The sequence below is a fragment of the Panthera leo genome, chromosome E3 (genome assembly GCF_018350215.1).
Source record: "Panthera leo isolate Ple1 chromosome E3, P.leo_Ple1_pat1.1, whole genome shotgun sequence".
Classification (NCBI taxonomy): Eukaryota; Metazoa; Chordata; class Mammalia; order Carnivora; family Felidae; genus Panthera; species Panthera leo.
The window spans coordinates 15361461-15377855 of NC_056694.1; the positions used below are offsets into that span (position 1 = coordinate 15361461).

General features: G+C 37.4%; 1 protein-coding gene across 3 annotated transcripts in view; it reads right to left on the reverse strand.

Annotated features, from left to right (window-relative positions):
* Nucleotides 1–16395, reverse strand: part of RABGEF1 (RAB guanine nucleotide exchange factor 1) — a 61209-nt gene that overhangs the window by 22928 nt on the left and 21886 nt on the right. For 2 of the 3 annotated variants that reach the window (XM_042923053.1, XM_042923052.1), the window contains exons 3-4: nucleotides 14994–15160; nucleotides 4486–4655 (exon numbers count right to left, since the gene is read on the reverse strand). In XM_042923053.1, coding sequence (XP_042778987.1) covers nucleotides 4486–4655; nucleotides 14994–15160 — 337 coding nt within the window. The remainder of the gene's footprint in view (nucleotides 1–4485; nucleotides 4656–14993; nucleotides 15161–16395) is intronic. The other variant, XM_042923051.1, reaches the window with a different exon arrangement.

Below are 16395 nucleotides of genomic sequence, written 5' to 3' on the forward strand. Positions count from 1 at the left end.
TGCATTGAGGGGCACCTGGGTGGCTCAGTCAGTTAAGCGCTGAGTCTTGATTTCGGCTCAGGTTGTGGTCTTGTGGTCATGAGATCAAGCTCTGCATGGGGGTCCATGCCGGGTATGGAGCCTGCTTGGGATTTTCTCTCTCCCTCTCAAAAAAATAATGCATCGAGAAATCCACAAAATTCACTTATCAAGAAGCTTTAATTCAATATCTAATAAATTAGAAGGTATGTATTTTAAGGAAGTAGAGGGTATAATAAGCTCCACTTTTAAAAATAGAGTAGGCTCCACTTTCAGAATAGGGGAGAGTGCTTCTGAGTGATTTATTAATAATTAACAATGGCAGGATTTAAACATTTGGGGCAGCAAAAGAAACTTCTTGATTTAACTGCAGTCTGTTTTGTGTTTTGAAAATGTTTTCATATAAATAAACTTATGGGAAAAAAACTTCACCAAGGAAGGGATCTTACTAAGTTAGAAAATAGGGTTTTCTAGTTATGATGGAAAAGGTTAATATTGAAAGTTGGCTCTATATAATACTTTAAAATTACCCTGGCCACATAAAAAGGCTTTGTCCGAATGACAAAAAGAAACCCATACATCCTTCATTTCATTGGTGACCCTATACATCCAGAATCCATGGCCACTCTTAGACCTATCTGAAGCTTGGCTCTTACAGTGAGATTCTTAAATTCTAGTTATTTTTGTAATGATAAGAAGTTTAAAGCACTAAACCTTATAAATTCTTCTTAGCTTCTTCTGTATATGCCAGTCCCCCATCAGTCATTTTCTTAGTAAAATTTAAATTCTTGCTATGATGACTTCTAAGAAGAGAAAAGTGGCTGATGACAACATAAATATAAATGGATTTTGTGTTAATGATGTAGCTGCCTATTTTGTTTGCAATAAAAATACCTCTTATTCTAAATAATATGAAAAGGAACTATAAGAAATATATATTTTAAGTAGCTAATAAGATTAACCAAACAGAAAAAATGACAAAATAAACCACCTTCAGAAGAGTCTGAGCAACCAACAATATTTGTTGAACAGTAAAGCATTACATTGTATTACTGCAGTGTGTATGAATTATGTAAGGACTGAATGAAATTTCATCCCAAAGAGACATCCTTTTGGGATGAGGAAATTGAAAAAAGAAAAAAAAATTCTGAGTGCAGATGAGGTGTTTTGTGATAAAGATAAAACGGCTGAAAATAAACCCAACCTTTTTAATGCAATTCTGTAAATATTTAATTTTCTAGACTTGAGCCAGATATGGAAAAGGCTGCTCACCACTGACATACACTCAGATTGGAGAAAACAGGAATGCAGTAGAAAAAGATGTGGGCAAGAGCGGTCCATTGTTCTGGACCTCAGAGATTTGGGGAAGACTGCTACTGTGGGGCACAGAAGAAAGAATCACCAGTTAATGGCAACGTCAACAGGGTGGGTTCAAACATATAGGAAATGAATTTTCATACTGTATAGGTCACTAGAATAAGATGACTTAGAAAGTCTACTTGGTGAGACTAACATTAAATTAAGTTTTTTGAGCCTTAAGTCTAAGCCTAAGTTAAGATTTTGAGTTTTGGTTACCTGAGTACAGAGGACACCTTTCACACACTTCATTACCTCAGCAACTATCCCCAACTGCACTCAATCAGATCCTCTCAAGAAATTTATATGATTAAGTGATTTGAAGCTTATTAGGTAAGATTGGTTCATTCTGGTATAAAAACTGTTTTATTTATTTAAAAGGACATTTAACTTGCAGCCAAAGGCAAAAGGGCTTCCTGGAGAAGTGCTGGACATTTCAGTTTAACAAATATCTGTTCAATATCAGGTATGTGCCAGGTATTGTGGCACATACCTGCCTAAGACTTGGACACTTAGCCACAGAACACTTAGTGCTAGTGTAGAAACAGAAAACTGTTGCACAATGGCTCTTCAAATGGAAGGAATCTGAGGCCACATTCAGTTCTCAGATACGGGTTAGTGATGCCTTGAAAACAGTTAGGCATGATGGTATTCTGCCCCAGTTAATTACTGTTTTACTTTAGTATATTGGTTTAAAAGTCAACTAAATTATTACAGAACAAGGGCACGTTACAGTTCTGAGCAAAAGAAAAATGAACAAATCAGTTCTGATGAGCTGATCAAATGAGCTTATTGTTTTTCTAAAATATAGCATTACACAGTATATATGCTATATGTACTGTAGTCTCTAGGCCAAAATAGTATGAATATCCTGTAAACATTCTGTATGGACTAAAGAAAAAATAACTACAGGGGTGCCTGTGTGGCTCAGTCAGTTAAGTGTCCAACTTCGGCCTAGGTCATGATCTTGCCGTTCCCAAGTTCAAACCCCACCCTGGGCTCTGTGCTGACAGCTCGGAGGCTGGAGCCTGCTTCAGATTCTGTCTGTCTCTCTCTCTCTCTCTGCCCCTCCCCAACTCACATTGTCTCCTTCTCTTAAAAATAAATAAACATTAGAAAAAATTTTGAAAAAAAGAATAAATAACTACAAAGGCTTAGTTTTTATTTATGGCTAAAAAAATGAAAGTTGTCTTAAATACTAAGAACAAACTGAGGGTTGATGGGGGTGGGGGAGAGGGGAAAGTGGGTGATGGGCATTGAGGAGGGCACCTATTGGGATGAGCACTGGGTGTTGTATGGAAACTAATTTGACAATAAATTATATATTAAAAAAAAATGAAAGTTGTATACCACATGACCTCTGAAGATTCCATACTAAGGAAGTCTATCACTGCTTCTAACTCAAAACATCAATGATTATGGGCGCCTGGGTGGCTCAGTTGGTTGAGCTTCAACTTCGGCTCAGGTCACGATCTCATGGTTTGAGCCCCGCATCCAGTCCTATGCTGACAGCTCAGAGCCTGGAGCCTGCTTCAGATTTTGTCTCCCTCTCTCTCTGACCCTCCCCAACTCACACTCTCTCAAAAAAAAATAAATGTTACAAAAACAAAACAAAACAAAAAACCCATCAATGATATATGCTTTCTTTAAATGTTACTATCTGCTTACAAATGCTTTAAATTTTTTTTTTTTACCGTTTATTCATTTTTTGATAGAGACAGAGAGTGACTGGGGGAGGGGCAGAGAGAGAGGGAGACACAGAATCTGAAGACAGGCTCCAGGCTCTGAACTGACAGCACAGAGCCCAACGTGGGGCTCGAACTCACGTACCATGAGATCATGACCTGAGCTGAAGTCGGATGCTTAACCAACTGAGCTACCCAGGCACCCCTGCTTACAAATACTCTGAGGAGAAAACAGGACTGCTTATTCTCAGTATAACTGCACACCAAAAAACAAGAGAGAAAGCTTCTTTTCTCCCTTATTAACTGAATTCAATATTTAAAAAGTATTTTGGCAGAAGCTGTTTGCTTATTAGCCTAGTGATAGTGACCACAGCTGAAATACAGCTAAGCAGTTAATCACCTTGCTGCTTTTCTTATTCTCTTTTCCTAAGACTTCCTCACTGTCCAGAAGGGACTTTTAGAGCTAATTCTGAGTTTAATGGGTGAAGAATGTTACAAATAAATTGATCGTTGTTTACAGAAATGAGTCCCTTTACAAGTAGTCTTATAAATTACTGCAATTGAGGGGCGCCTGGGTGGCTCAGTCGGTTAAGCATCTGACTTCAGCTCAGGTCACGATCTCACGGTCCATGAGTTCAAGCCCCGCGTCGGGCTCTGGGATGATGGCTCAGAGCCTGGAGCCTGCTTCCGAGTCTGTGTCTCCCTCTTTCTCTGACCCTCCCCCGTTCATGCTCTGTCTCTCTCTGTCTCAAAAATAAATAAACGTAAAAAAAAAAAAAAAAAATTACTGCAATTGAGATTACAGTTTAGAAATTGCAGGTTAAAGAGACACCTGTGGAAGGCACAAGTTCTAGTTCTGACACTGGCAAAATCTAACTGTGTAACCTTGACAAGTCACTCATCCTCTCAGGCTCCCACCTTCCCCATCTATAAAACAAAAGGGACTGAAACTGGATAGTTGCTAAGGTCCCTTTCAACATCTAAAGTCTGGCTTTCCCTTCTCCCACCTGATCAAGGAGAGGTATTTTATAACAAAATACAAAACAAAAACAGAAAACCCTAAAATGAACGCTATTGGCCTAACTACTGCTACCTAGAGTTCAAGGTCTACTATGTTCCCTTAGTGGTTTAAACTACATACAAGGTGACAATTTAGGAAGGCTTATTACTAAAGTACACAATACAAGTGGCTTCGATGTCAGACTTTCCATGCAAAGATGACCCAGATACCACTGAGTTGCAGTGGAAAAGTACTAGCCTGGGAGTTGGGTTTTAACTTGGTTCAGTGACATCTCTTAGGTAAGTAACTTAACATCTCTGGATCCTGATTTTCCCAGGTGTAAAATGACAAAGTTATACTAGATTATCTCTAAGACCTTTCCTAAAACCAAAACTCTATGTTTCTAAGTGGTTACTCTCAACCTACCCTTTTGTAATGCATTGCTTCCAAAAACAGCTTGGTCTGCTTATAGATTTCTTGGCCTGTCTTGTGGAAGGTCTTGAGAAATTCTATGAACTCTTTAGACACTCTATCCGTTTCAATGCTGGTTTGCCGGTTTATGGAAGGACTGGGAGCTTTTGCTTCCTGAATTTCTGCTGGGAAAATTAAACATAGTAAGTTTCATTACATAGAAGATCCATGCATGGAATTACTTAAACTATGTAACTTGATTATTTAAATTATGCTTAATCAAAGTTAAACTTGAATTTAAATTCTGTTTAAATATTTGGACCACTTAAAGTAAGCTCAATCTATTTTATGACGAGGAAGTACAAGCAGATAAAACTACACGATCTAAAAGATATTCCCATTCAAATAAAAGTTGCTCTACTAATATTTTCTTAGCCAAAATATATCATACTTTGACGCATATACTTAATTATAAATACTGAAATGGCGGCACTATCTTGAACAACTTTCTCAAAGACTGCATGAATTTACAAAACTAGTCAATTAGCAAAATAACAATCAGGAGAAGCACAAAAATGTTAGGTGACTTATAAGATGTGAGACAACTCTTCCAAATCCATTCTACTTCTCAAAAAGGCAAAGGCTCATTTGTTTATGTGGAGACTAACAATTCCTGACCCATAATCCAGTTTTCAAAAAAATTTTTCAAGTCATACTGCTCTAAGTGCAAGAACGCATCCAACATAGCAATCATGACAGAGCGAACAGCAAAGAGGTAAGCAAAGTAAGTAAAACACTGTCTAATCAGTGGCCACACACCTCTTTCCCCTCTTCAAATGGGACCTTTAAAGAATAAAGATAACAGTGCTACAATACAGTAGGCGCTCTCTGATCACATTCTAGCCTCCTGATATTCAACTGCTAATCCAATAACTGTAAGGAATTAAATGACTCATATCCCCACAGTTCCCTTTTATACATAAAAAGAAAGATCATTAGGAAGAGAAAGTATCTTCTGAAGATACTGAAATCAACTTGTTACCTGCTTACTCAGAGTAACTTCCTATCATCTTATGTTTTGAACCGTAGTACCTGAGATATATTTCAATAAAGAAGTTGCAGTAAAGTTTTCAGATAATAGAAGACTGGATTATTCAAGTGAGACAAACACATGTAGACTACCTAAAAGAATATACTATTAACTATGGTGAAGTAAAGATTCTACCTCTCTTGTATCATCACATAGCTGGTGATCAAACCAATGAGGTACTTAAATTGTTGGACTTATGTTCAAAGTAAGGGTGAAAACACCCTTTCTCCTCCCAACAGTACTATTAAGTAGTTAGCAGAACAAAGTTGCACATTATAGTTATCTTTTCAAATCAAGTATTTGCAGATCTTTCAGATTATCAGCTGCTTCCTAATTATGATTCGAACTATAGAAGCCCTAAAATCACATTAAAATAAAATTAAAAAAAAAAAAAAAGCACACAAAAACCCCACTATATCTATGGCTAAAAATACTATCAGTCAAAAGTCAACCAACAGACTGGAAAAAATGCTTGTAAGCTTTATCACAGACAAAGAAAGGGCTACTCTCCCTAATGTAAAGTAACTCCTATAAAGAAGAAAAAAAAAAAACAGTTCAACAGGAAAATGGGTAAGGAATCCTAACATTGCACAGAAAAGAAACCTAAATGTATTTTAAACAAAGGAAACATGCTCAGTCTCACTCGTAACAAATATGCAAATCGAAACTACTATGAGATGCCATTTTAAAAATGAACAGACACAAATCTGATGTTGATGTTGATGAGGGTATGGGGTAAAAAAAAGGCATTCTCATCTGTGGAGGTGGGAATGTAAAATGATACAACTGCAATGAAATGCAATTTGGCAATAATCATCAAAATTAAAAATACATTTATCCTATGACCCAATAATTCCATTTCTCAGAAATTTTCTGATATAACCACACATGTACAAAATGAAATATATACAAGGCTATTCATTTTAGGACTGCTTATAACAGCAAGACTAAAAATGGCACAATGCACACCACTAAGGAACTAATAAATTGTGGTTTAATCCATAAAAGGGAATACTATGTAGTTTTAAAATAAAGTACTTTTCATGTACTAAAAAAAAAAAGAGTTCTCAAAACATATTGCTAAAGTGAAAACAAAAAACAAAAAACGACAGTATGTGAATAAGAATATAGAACAGAGTATATATAATAAAAATATATGTGTTTAGAAATGAAGAAAAGCACCTAAGGATACACAAGAAACCAATGACAAAGGTTGTCTGAATACGGGAGAACAATGGTGGTGATGGCTGGGAACTAGATGGGTGAGGGACCATACACCTTTTATTTTGTAGCCATTTGAATGTACTACTTATTTTTTTTTAAGCAAATAAATTAATCAGGTACAATCTAACTTAGAACAAAAACTGGAAGCACCCTTTCTAAACATTTTTACCAATATGGAATACCAAAAGGTGTATTCAACAGTCTGTATGATTAGAAAAAATTCTTTAAGGAGTGCCTGGGTGTCTCAGTAGGTTAAGCACCTGACTCTTGGTTTCGACTCAGGGCATGATCTCATGGTTCATGAGTTCGAGCCCTGAATTGGGCTCTGCGCTGTCAGTGTGGGGCCTGCTTGGGATTCTCTCACCCCCCCTCTCTCTGCCCCTCCCCCGCATGCACATGTGTGCTCTCTCTCAAAATAAATAAATAAAAACTTTAAAAAGAAAAAAGAAATAAAAAGTTCTTTAACACTTAGCTTAATCCTTCACTCAATCTGATAATTCCACTTCTGGTCATGATGGGATAACAGGGGTTGGGTTCACCCTACTCCCTTAACAACTAGAAAATCAGACAAAATACACGAAATAATGCTTTTCAGACATCGGACAACAGGTGGATGGGAGGGTAACCCCTGAGAGAAGCAGACAAATATGGTAAGTCTTCCAAGTACCCCAGCTCTCTGCACAGAGAGTTTTTAGGCCATGGCAACTCAAACAGAGCCTAGCAGACCTACTGAATTTGGGAAACAGCATTTAGAGCTGAGGGAGGCCAAAGTCGCTAGAAATTGCATGGCAAAATACAGAGAGGATGGGGCTGCAGAGAAAAAATTCCAGGTAACTGCAGAGGGATTCCTGTGAGTCTTTGAGGGAGTACTGCATGTATATGTGAGAAAGTACCCAAGATTGCATAAAGAAGCAGGCAGAACAATAACAATCCCCAGAGCACACATGACTGGGAATAATTCACTTCCAAACAGCCAGGAGGAACAAAGAACATCAGCAATGGCAAATATAAAAAAACAATTTCTCATTAAAGTAAAATTTCTTTAAAAGATTATTAACTGGAGCCACCTGGGTGGCTCAGTTGGTCAAGTGACCCATTCTTGATTTCGATTCAGGTCGTGATCTCATGGTTCACGCGAAAGGGCTCCGTGGTGGGGTCTGCACTGACAGTGTGGAGCCTGATTGGGATTCTCTCTCACCTCTCTCTGCCCCTCCCCTGCGTGTGTACTCTCTCATACATACATACATACATACATACATGAATGAATGAATGAATGAATGAATGTATGTCTTCCTAGCAAGGTTCCTGAAAAACTTAACTATCCTACAATCCAACAATTACATTAGTAGGTATTTACCCAAAGAATACAAAAATACTAATTCAAAGGGATACATGCATCCTAATTTTTATAGCAGCATTATCTACAATAGCTAAATTATGGAAACAGGCCGAGTCTCCATCAACTGATGAATGGATAAAAAAGATACACACACACATATACATATATACATACATACACACAATGGAATATTACACAGCCACAAAACAGAATGAAATCTTGCCATCTACAATGACAAAGATGGAGCTAGAGAATATCATGCTAAGTAAAATAAGTCAGGGAAAGAAAATACCATACAATTTTATTCATATGTGGAATTTAAAAAACAAAACAAATGAGCAAAGGGAAAAAAGAGAGAGAGGCAAACCAAGAAACAGACTCTTAATTATAGAGAACACACTAATGGTTAGCAGGGGGGATGTGGGGGATGGGATGGGTTAAATAGGTGATGGGGATTAAGAAGTGCACTTGTCGTGATGAGCACCAGGTGTTGTATGGGAGTATTGAATCACTATATTGTACATCGGAAACCAATATTATTGTACTGTATGTTATCTAACTGGAGTTTAAATAAAAACTAAAAACAATAATAAAAAAAAGTCTTCCTAGCAGAATAACATATGCTTTTGAATTATATTGGCAATATTTACAGCTCTTTCAAGAATTTTCCATATTGCAGACACTGTGCTTTACTATATATTCTCATTAGTCCTTAAAAATTTAGATTCCTGAAATCATATGAAATAATAATATCTACCATTTTAAGCCACATACACACTGAGGTTAGAGAAGTTAAGTCACTTATATGCCTCAAGTCACACAAGTAGAGGAAAAGCTGAAATCTGAGACCAGATCTGCTTAATTTCCAAGCCCGGGTTCTTTACAACCACACCATAACGTCCCTACTATTATTACAGCATCTATTTATTCCCTTTTAAGCAAATCATTGAGTAGCAATTCAGTATCTACTACATAAAGCTGCCTGCAAAGGCAGATCACACTAAATCCAGTTAAGTCTTTGATATATAAAGTAAACCTGTAAAAGCAAAATCTTCACTAAATTTGTTTGAAGAATAGGTATGAAAGAGTAAAGACAATCTGAATATGCCAGTTATCAAAAAAGGACATGATCATGTAAAGATGATTAACACCATTTCTAGGACGAAAAACATTTTATATCTCAATGTTAAAAATTTTACTGAAAAATCCCATGTTTCTCAGATTATTCAAAAAAAAAAAAATCAATAGGGGCAACTCAGCAGAATATTATAGGAACCAGAGGAGCCAACTCTGCGATTAGAGGTTCGAAACTTTCAGTCCCACCCACCCCCTGACTTCTGACTTTCAGAATGCAGAGGGGATGGACATTTTTGATCACCAACAGCCAATGATTTAATCAACCATGCCTATGAAATGAAGTTGCCATAAAAATTCCTGAAGAATTAGGTCTGGGGAGTTTCCACATTGGTGAACACAACGAGGTGCTGGCTGTATGGCACACCCAGAGAGGGCATGGCAGCTTGGTGCCCGCTCCCCTATACCCTGCCCTATGCAACTCTTCCATTTGGCTAGCCCTGTGTTGTAGTCTTTGTAATACACCATAAGCATTAATGAAGTGTTTTCCTGACTTCTGTGAGTCATTCTAGCAAATTGTCAAATCTGAGAAGAGGCCTGTGGGAATCCCCAACTTCTAGATGGTTGGTCAGGAGTATGGGTGCCCAACTCATGGGGGCTGCAGCTGGCCTCTTAGGGTGGAGACAGTCTTGTGGAACTGAGCCCTTAACCTGTGGGTTTTGTGCTGACTCTGGGTAGTGTCAAAAAAGGACTGAATTGTTGGGACACCCAGTTGGTGTCAAAGAATAAAAGACACTAAATATGCGATAATGGGGAAACAATTTCTCATAATCCTTATCAATGAAAATCAGAAAACAGGCACAATTATAAAATCAGTTCTAAATTCAACTTGGGGAATCATTACCTCAGTTTCATCTAAGTGCCACACAGGCCCTCATGATTAAAGTAGCAATTTATTAGTGATCTTTCAGATGATGTAATCAACACTATGCTTCTATTTAACTAGCATCTGGGACATCTTGGGACAGCACTGAATGCTGGAGGATTATAGTTTTATTTTTAACTTATTTTGAAATAACCTCAAATTTACAGAAAAGCTGTCAGATTGTTACAAATAATTTCTTTATACCTTTAACTCAGATTCATGAAATTGTAACCTTTTGCTACATCTCTATTATTTTTTCTAAATTTTCAGGTAGATTGTATATAGCATGCTCTGTATCTCTCTCTTTTTTTTTTAATATATGAAATTTATTGTCAAATTGGTTTCCATACAACACCAAGTGCTCATCCCAAAAGATGCCCTCTTCAATACCCATCACTCACCCTCCCCTCCCTCCCACCTCCCATGCTCTTTATCTCTTAATATGAGCGTTTCCTAACAAGGATATGCTTTTACATAACTATAGTACAGTTACTAAAAAAAGTGCGTGGGTTTTTTTCTTACATACGATCCAATGGAGGGTCACATCTTCGTTTGGCGGTCACGCATAGTCTCCCTTTAACCTCTAAGGGCTCCTAGCCTTCCTTTGTTTTTGTAATATTGACAATTTTAAAGAATAAAAAGGCAAGTCATTTTATTGAATGCCCCTCAGTTTGGGTTTCTCTCTTCTTTCCTCATGACTGGATTCAGGTTATAAATTTCAGCTTAAGTATTAACATAATTCATGGTATGTTCTTCTCAAAGGATATCTGGAGGCACATAAGGTCCATTTCCCATCATTACATAGTTGCCATTTCTCTATTTGTAATTAACAAATTAGCTGTGGGACTTAATTTGAGATCATGCTCATAATTTGTTCCTCAGAAAACTTCTCTCACCTCAGATTTAACATTCACTGGTGAAATCTGCCTGAATCAATTCTTAGTATGATGACTGCAAAATGGTGATTTCTTATCTCCATCTCTCCTTCCAAATTTACTAGTCAACATTCTATGGTAAAAAAGAGTTATCTCTTCTCTTTTATTTAATCATTTATCTATTTTATTAGTTGAAAGGACTAGTGGATTACTTTATTCAGGTATACTCCATTTATTGTCCTTACTTAATACTCAAATTTGACCAGTGGAAATCCACAGAAGATGGCTGCTGGGTCTTTTACATGTCCCCAAATTTTGGGCGGCCCCCCTGCTCCAGCTCCAGAATCAGTCTTTTCTCCAAGGGACCCTCAAGTTCACTTTAGTGAAGATTAATATTTAGAATCTAAGGTCTGGGTGGAAAAATTGGTATGTTTCTGTTCTAAAAATGGAAAAGATATTCTTCCTATGAGCACTGCCTTTAGATTAGTTTGTGAAAGACGTGTACAAGATTCTACTCAGGGCAACAACATCTAGTTGAGCTCTCAAAAAAAAGGACTTTTAAAATGTGTGAGCAAGTATTTCAACTTGGTCAACCAACTATGATTTATTGTGTAAGCTATAATACAGCTCACTCAATCTTACTTTAGAGATTTTAAAACTCTAAATAAACTTTCTGAGTCTTTACAGTCAAGCTATTCCATTAACTTTCTCTGAAGGGCAACCCAACTCTTAACAGGATATTAAATATTCTTCAAACTCCTTAGAAAGCCATATTTATGTTCTGTTTACAACCAACCTTCACTGGTTTAAGAGCTTTCTTTCATGCCACCAATGGAAGCAAGAAAAATATCAAGAGCAAAGGCATTGTGTATTAATGAAGTGAAATAAAGAATACAGAACACAAAAGGTCTATTTTAGTAGAGACTCAATAAATTAAAACCACATTTAGTAATAGGCTAACCTTATCCACATGCAAAGCCCAAATAATCAGTCTGAAATGCAAAGTTCATCTGGCAAAGTTATGTAAGCAGTCTGTGAAACAGAAGATCAAACAGAATCTTCTTTTGTAATACATACACATTAATCTTTTTTCAATACTTTGAGGTCTTTATCCCCATATGCTTTCTACAGACCAGAAACAACTAAAGATTAAAAATCTAAGGTAAGAATCTATCATGTGAAAAGAAGCTAAGAAGTATACTGGCTAAATATTTTTTTTTAATAAAATAACTTGGGATTGTTTCTTTTAAAGTACAAATCATCAGGGTGCCTGGACGGCTCAGTCGGCTAAGCGTCTGAACTCTTGATTTCGGCTCAGGTCATGATCTCACGGTTCATGGTTCGAGCCCCTCATCGGGCTCTGCACTTTCAGTGCAGATTCTCTCTCTCCCTGTCTGTTCCTCCCCAACTTGTGCGCTCTCTCGCAAAATAAATAAACTTAAAAAAAAATAATAAAGTACAAATCTTCTTTCATAAAATAATGCACATTTTACGCACTCTTAGGATACAATTTTTTTAAAAGTGTCAAGGAGAGTCACTGAATGTGTAGGACTCTTAAGTTCTTCAGGAACAGAAACCTCATTAAATATCTATCCGTAGCTATACATACAGATGTAGATATACATGCACATACATATACTAGAGGTCAAGGGATATAATGGGAAAAAAAATGGAACCAGGAGACTTGAGTTCTCATATATCAACATATTACAGGACCTTGAGTAAGCTGGGCTAATATTTTATGCGCTTTCATACTGTCATTTGTAAAATGAGGCAGTTAGAGCCAATGGCTTTAGAACTTCTTTACTATTTCATCTGCTGTCATAGTTTACCATTTCACTCTATATCATAAATTCATAAGGTTAATGAGACTTTCCCAAAGCAAAAAACAAAATTTAAGCTAAATAGGAATGAATGGTTTTGATCAATACCCTTGAGCTTCTTACTAGTAGAGATTACTCAATCAGAAAAACAATGTGTATTTTTTTTTCTTTTTTAATGTTTATTTATTTCTGAGACAGAGAGAGACAGAGAATGAGAGGGGAGGGGCAGAGAAGAGAGCGAGACAGAATGTGAAGCAGGCTCCAGGCTGTGAGCTGTCAGCACAGAGCCCGACACAGGGCTCGAACTCACAAACCGTGAGATCATGACCTGAGCCAAAGTTGGTCGCTCAACCGACTGAACCACCCAGGAGCCCCAAACAATGTGTATTTTCAACTAGCTAACATTTATTGGAGACTTAGTGTGTCAGGCACTGTGCTGAACTCTTTTAATTGGATCAGCTTGTTTAATTCTGAAGACGTGCCTACAATAGGTATTACTGTCCCTCAGAATAGACAGAGCTTAAAGAAATTAGCTTGCTCAAGGTCACAACAGCTAGTAAATCACAAAGCTGAGACGCAAAAAAGGGTGACTCCAAAGTTTATGCTCTTAACCACCATACTATACTACCTCCTAATAAATAAAGCATGAGTCAAATACGTTCTTCATTTAATCTCTAATAGGTCCTGATTATTCCCATTCTAATTACAATAGAGAAAATTGCTATAGTGACAGCCGACCAAGAAACAATTTCAAATTAATCATGTGAACAGAAAGACTATTTAAAGATTTGCTTTTATTAAAGAGAAGTGCTGTGTTTTTGGTAATAAGCAACCTTTCCTTCTTTTAAAAAAAAAATGTTTAATGTTTCTTTATTTTGGGGGCAGGGGAGGCAGAGAGGGAGGGAGACAGAGAATCCAAAGCAGGCTCCACACTAAGAGAACAAAGCCCAACACGGGCTTGAACTCACTAACCGTGAGATGACCTGAGCCAAAGTCAGATGCTCAACCGACTAAGCTACCCAGGCACCCCAGCAACCTTTTCTTTTAATAAAACAAACAACGCCATTAAATCTGAAAGACAAGCAAAGTTCTTTTTTTTTTTTTAAGTTTATTTATTTTGAGAGGGACAGAGAGAGCACAGAAGGGGCAGAGAGGGAGAGAAAGAGAATCCCAAGCAGGCTCCGCGCCGTCAGTGCAGAGCCCAGAGTGGGGCTCGAACACATGAACTGTGAGATTGTGACCTGAGCCAAAGTCTGAGGCTTAACCGACTAAGCCACCCAGGCACTCAAGGCCAGCAAAGATCTTAAGGTGTGATATTATTACTCATTTCCCTGCCTTTAGGCAGACAAAAAACCTCCTGACAATTACCCCAGATGGCAGGGTTTGTCCAAGAGAACATCTCTTCAGATAGCATCAGTCTTGTCTCCATCACCATTTCAAATTTACTGCATAACTCTGATTACCAACATAAAGGTTCAAAGACAAAGCTGACAACAGACATTCTTTCTTGCTTCCAGTTAGGCCACTTCAACTAGCCTGTCTGCTGACTGGTAGAACATGTGTAACTTTAGCAACAATCCTTTTGCGGGGTGTACAGCATTTTAAGAAGCGGATGAAAAAGATAATGTACATACAAATCATGCACCAGAAAATGCCTTCTATGGGTTACTTTCACCCCTCCAAGCGCCTAAAGCAAACCTTCTCCTTTATATTCTCTATATATTTCTTCAAGATGCAAGCTGTCTCTCAAACTCTCAGAAAACCTCTTTCTTAGATGAATTTAAGCCTAGAAATAGTCAGTTCTGACAAGATATGGTTAAGTAAGGATATTATACAAAGCAGAATAAGCCAGAATCCAAAAATTAAAGGCATAAAAAATAAAACATCCAAAAAGATAGCCATTTGGATGGGAATAAATTTTATAAACAAAACTACCCATTTCAATTTTCTTCATTCCTCCTATAGAGTAATAAACAGGTTTCTCTAACACACAATGTCCTCCAACCAAAGAGATTTTTGGTTTCATATATTGTGTGACCCTTAAACCCAATTTTGGTTTCAAATATGGGTTGATGTCCACTGAACAACTTACAGAAATTAAAAAGCAGAGCCCACATGCACTGTGGGTCTACTCTGTATCTCATCTGAGCACAGAAGAAAAAAGGAAAATTACCCTTCTTTGATCCAACCCTGGATGAAGCACTGAAGAATTTCTTCACTGTGGTAACCTTGCGGGTCTTCTCATTGGTTTTTTTTTCTTCAAACTTGGAAAATGTAAGGGATTGGGCCCCCTGGCTGCTCTGACTGCTGGCAAAGGCCTCTTCCTCCTCCCGCTGAAGTCTGCAATTCAAGAGAGATTAAGAATGAGCCAGACATCCTCCAAGTTTTCCTTGTATCTGAAGCTATTACTCAATGAATTGCAGGGAGATCTTGAATTTTTAGAAATGGAGGCTAAACATATCAAATAGGTCTGAAGTGCCTGAATGAAACTATCCCACACACTCCTAGACTTCAAAAGGAACCTTCTCCATAGATCATATTCATTTAACAATATACTAAGGTTACATAAAAGGAACTCTAGTCCTTTTCCCTAACAAGCTCAAGGTTGAAAAGGAAAAAGATAAGTATATAATGTGATAGTTCCTACAGTAGAGTAAAACCTAATTGCTATGAGAACATAGGAAAGAACAACTTAATCTGCTAGAGGAGACAAAGAAGGTTTTACAGTGGTGCTATTTACACCGGTCTTAAGAGGTGAATAGGGTTCCACTGAGTGAAAGGGCATTCCAGGAAGAGGGAACTACAAATGTGAAGGCATATGGTTTCCTTTGCAGATCAAGATCAGCGTAGTCACCGGTGTGACCAGGTGGTTAAGAAACCTTGACTACTGAGCCCATTATAATCCTAGATTTTATCATGTAGTGGGGAACCAAGAAAGACTGTAAATCCAATAAATGACCATCATCAGATCTGTACTTTAAAAAAATAATGCAGGTTGCTATGTGACAACTTGAGGGGCAATAATTAAGAATATATTATACAAAGATTTAAGTGAGAAAATATAGATCTGGAAACTAAGAAAGGATGAAATTCAAGAAACTTCTTTGAGCTGGAATAAATTCTATTTATTGGTCAGATAAGTGGTGTAAAGGAGAAATTAAGAATGACTCCCAAAGAAACGGGAACCCTCTTGCACTGTTGGTGGGAATGCAAATTGGTGCAGCCACTCTGGAAAACAGTGTGGAGGTTCCTCAAAAAATTAAAAATAGACCTACCCTATGACCCAGCAATAGCACTGCTAGGAATTTACCCAAGGGATACGGGAGTACTGATGCATAGGGGCACTTGTACCCCAATGTTTATAGCAGCACTCTCAACAATAGCCAAATTATGGAAAGAGCCTAAATGTCCATCAACTGATGAATGGATAAAGAAATTGTGGTTTATATACACAATGGAGTACTACGTGGCAATGAGAAAGAATGAAATATGGCCCTTTGTAGCAACATGGATGGAACTGGAGAGTGTGATGCTAAGTGAAATAAGCCATACAGAGTAAGACAGATACCACATGG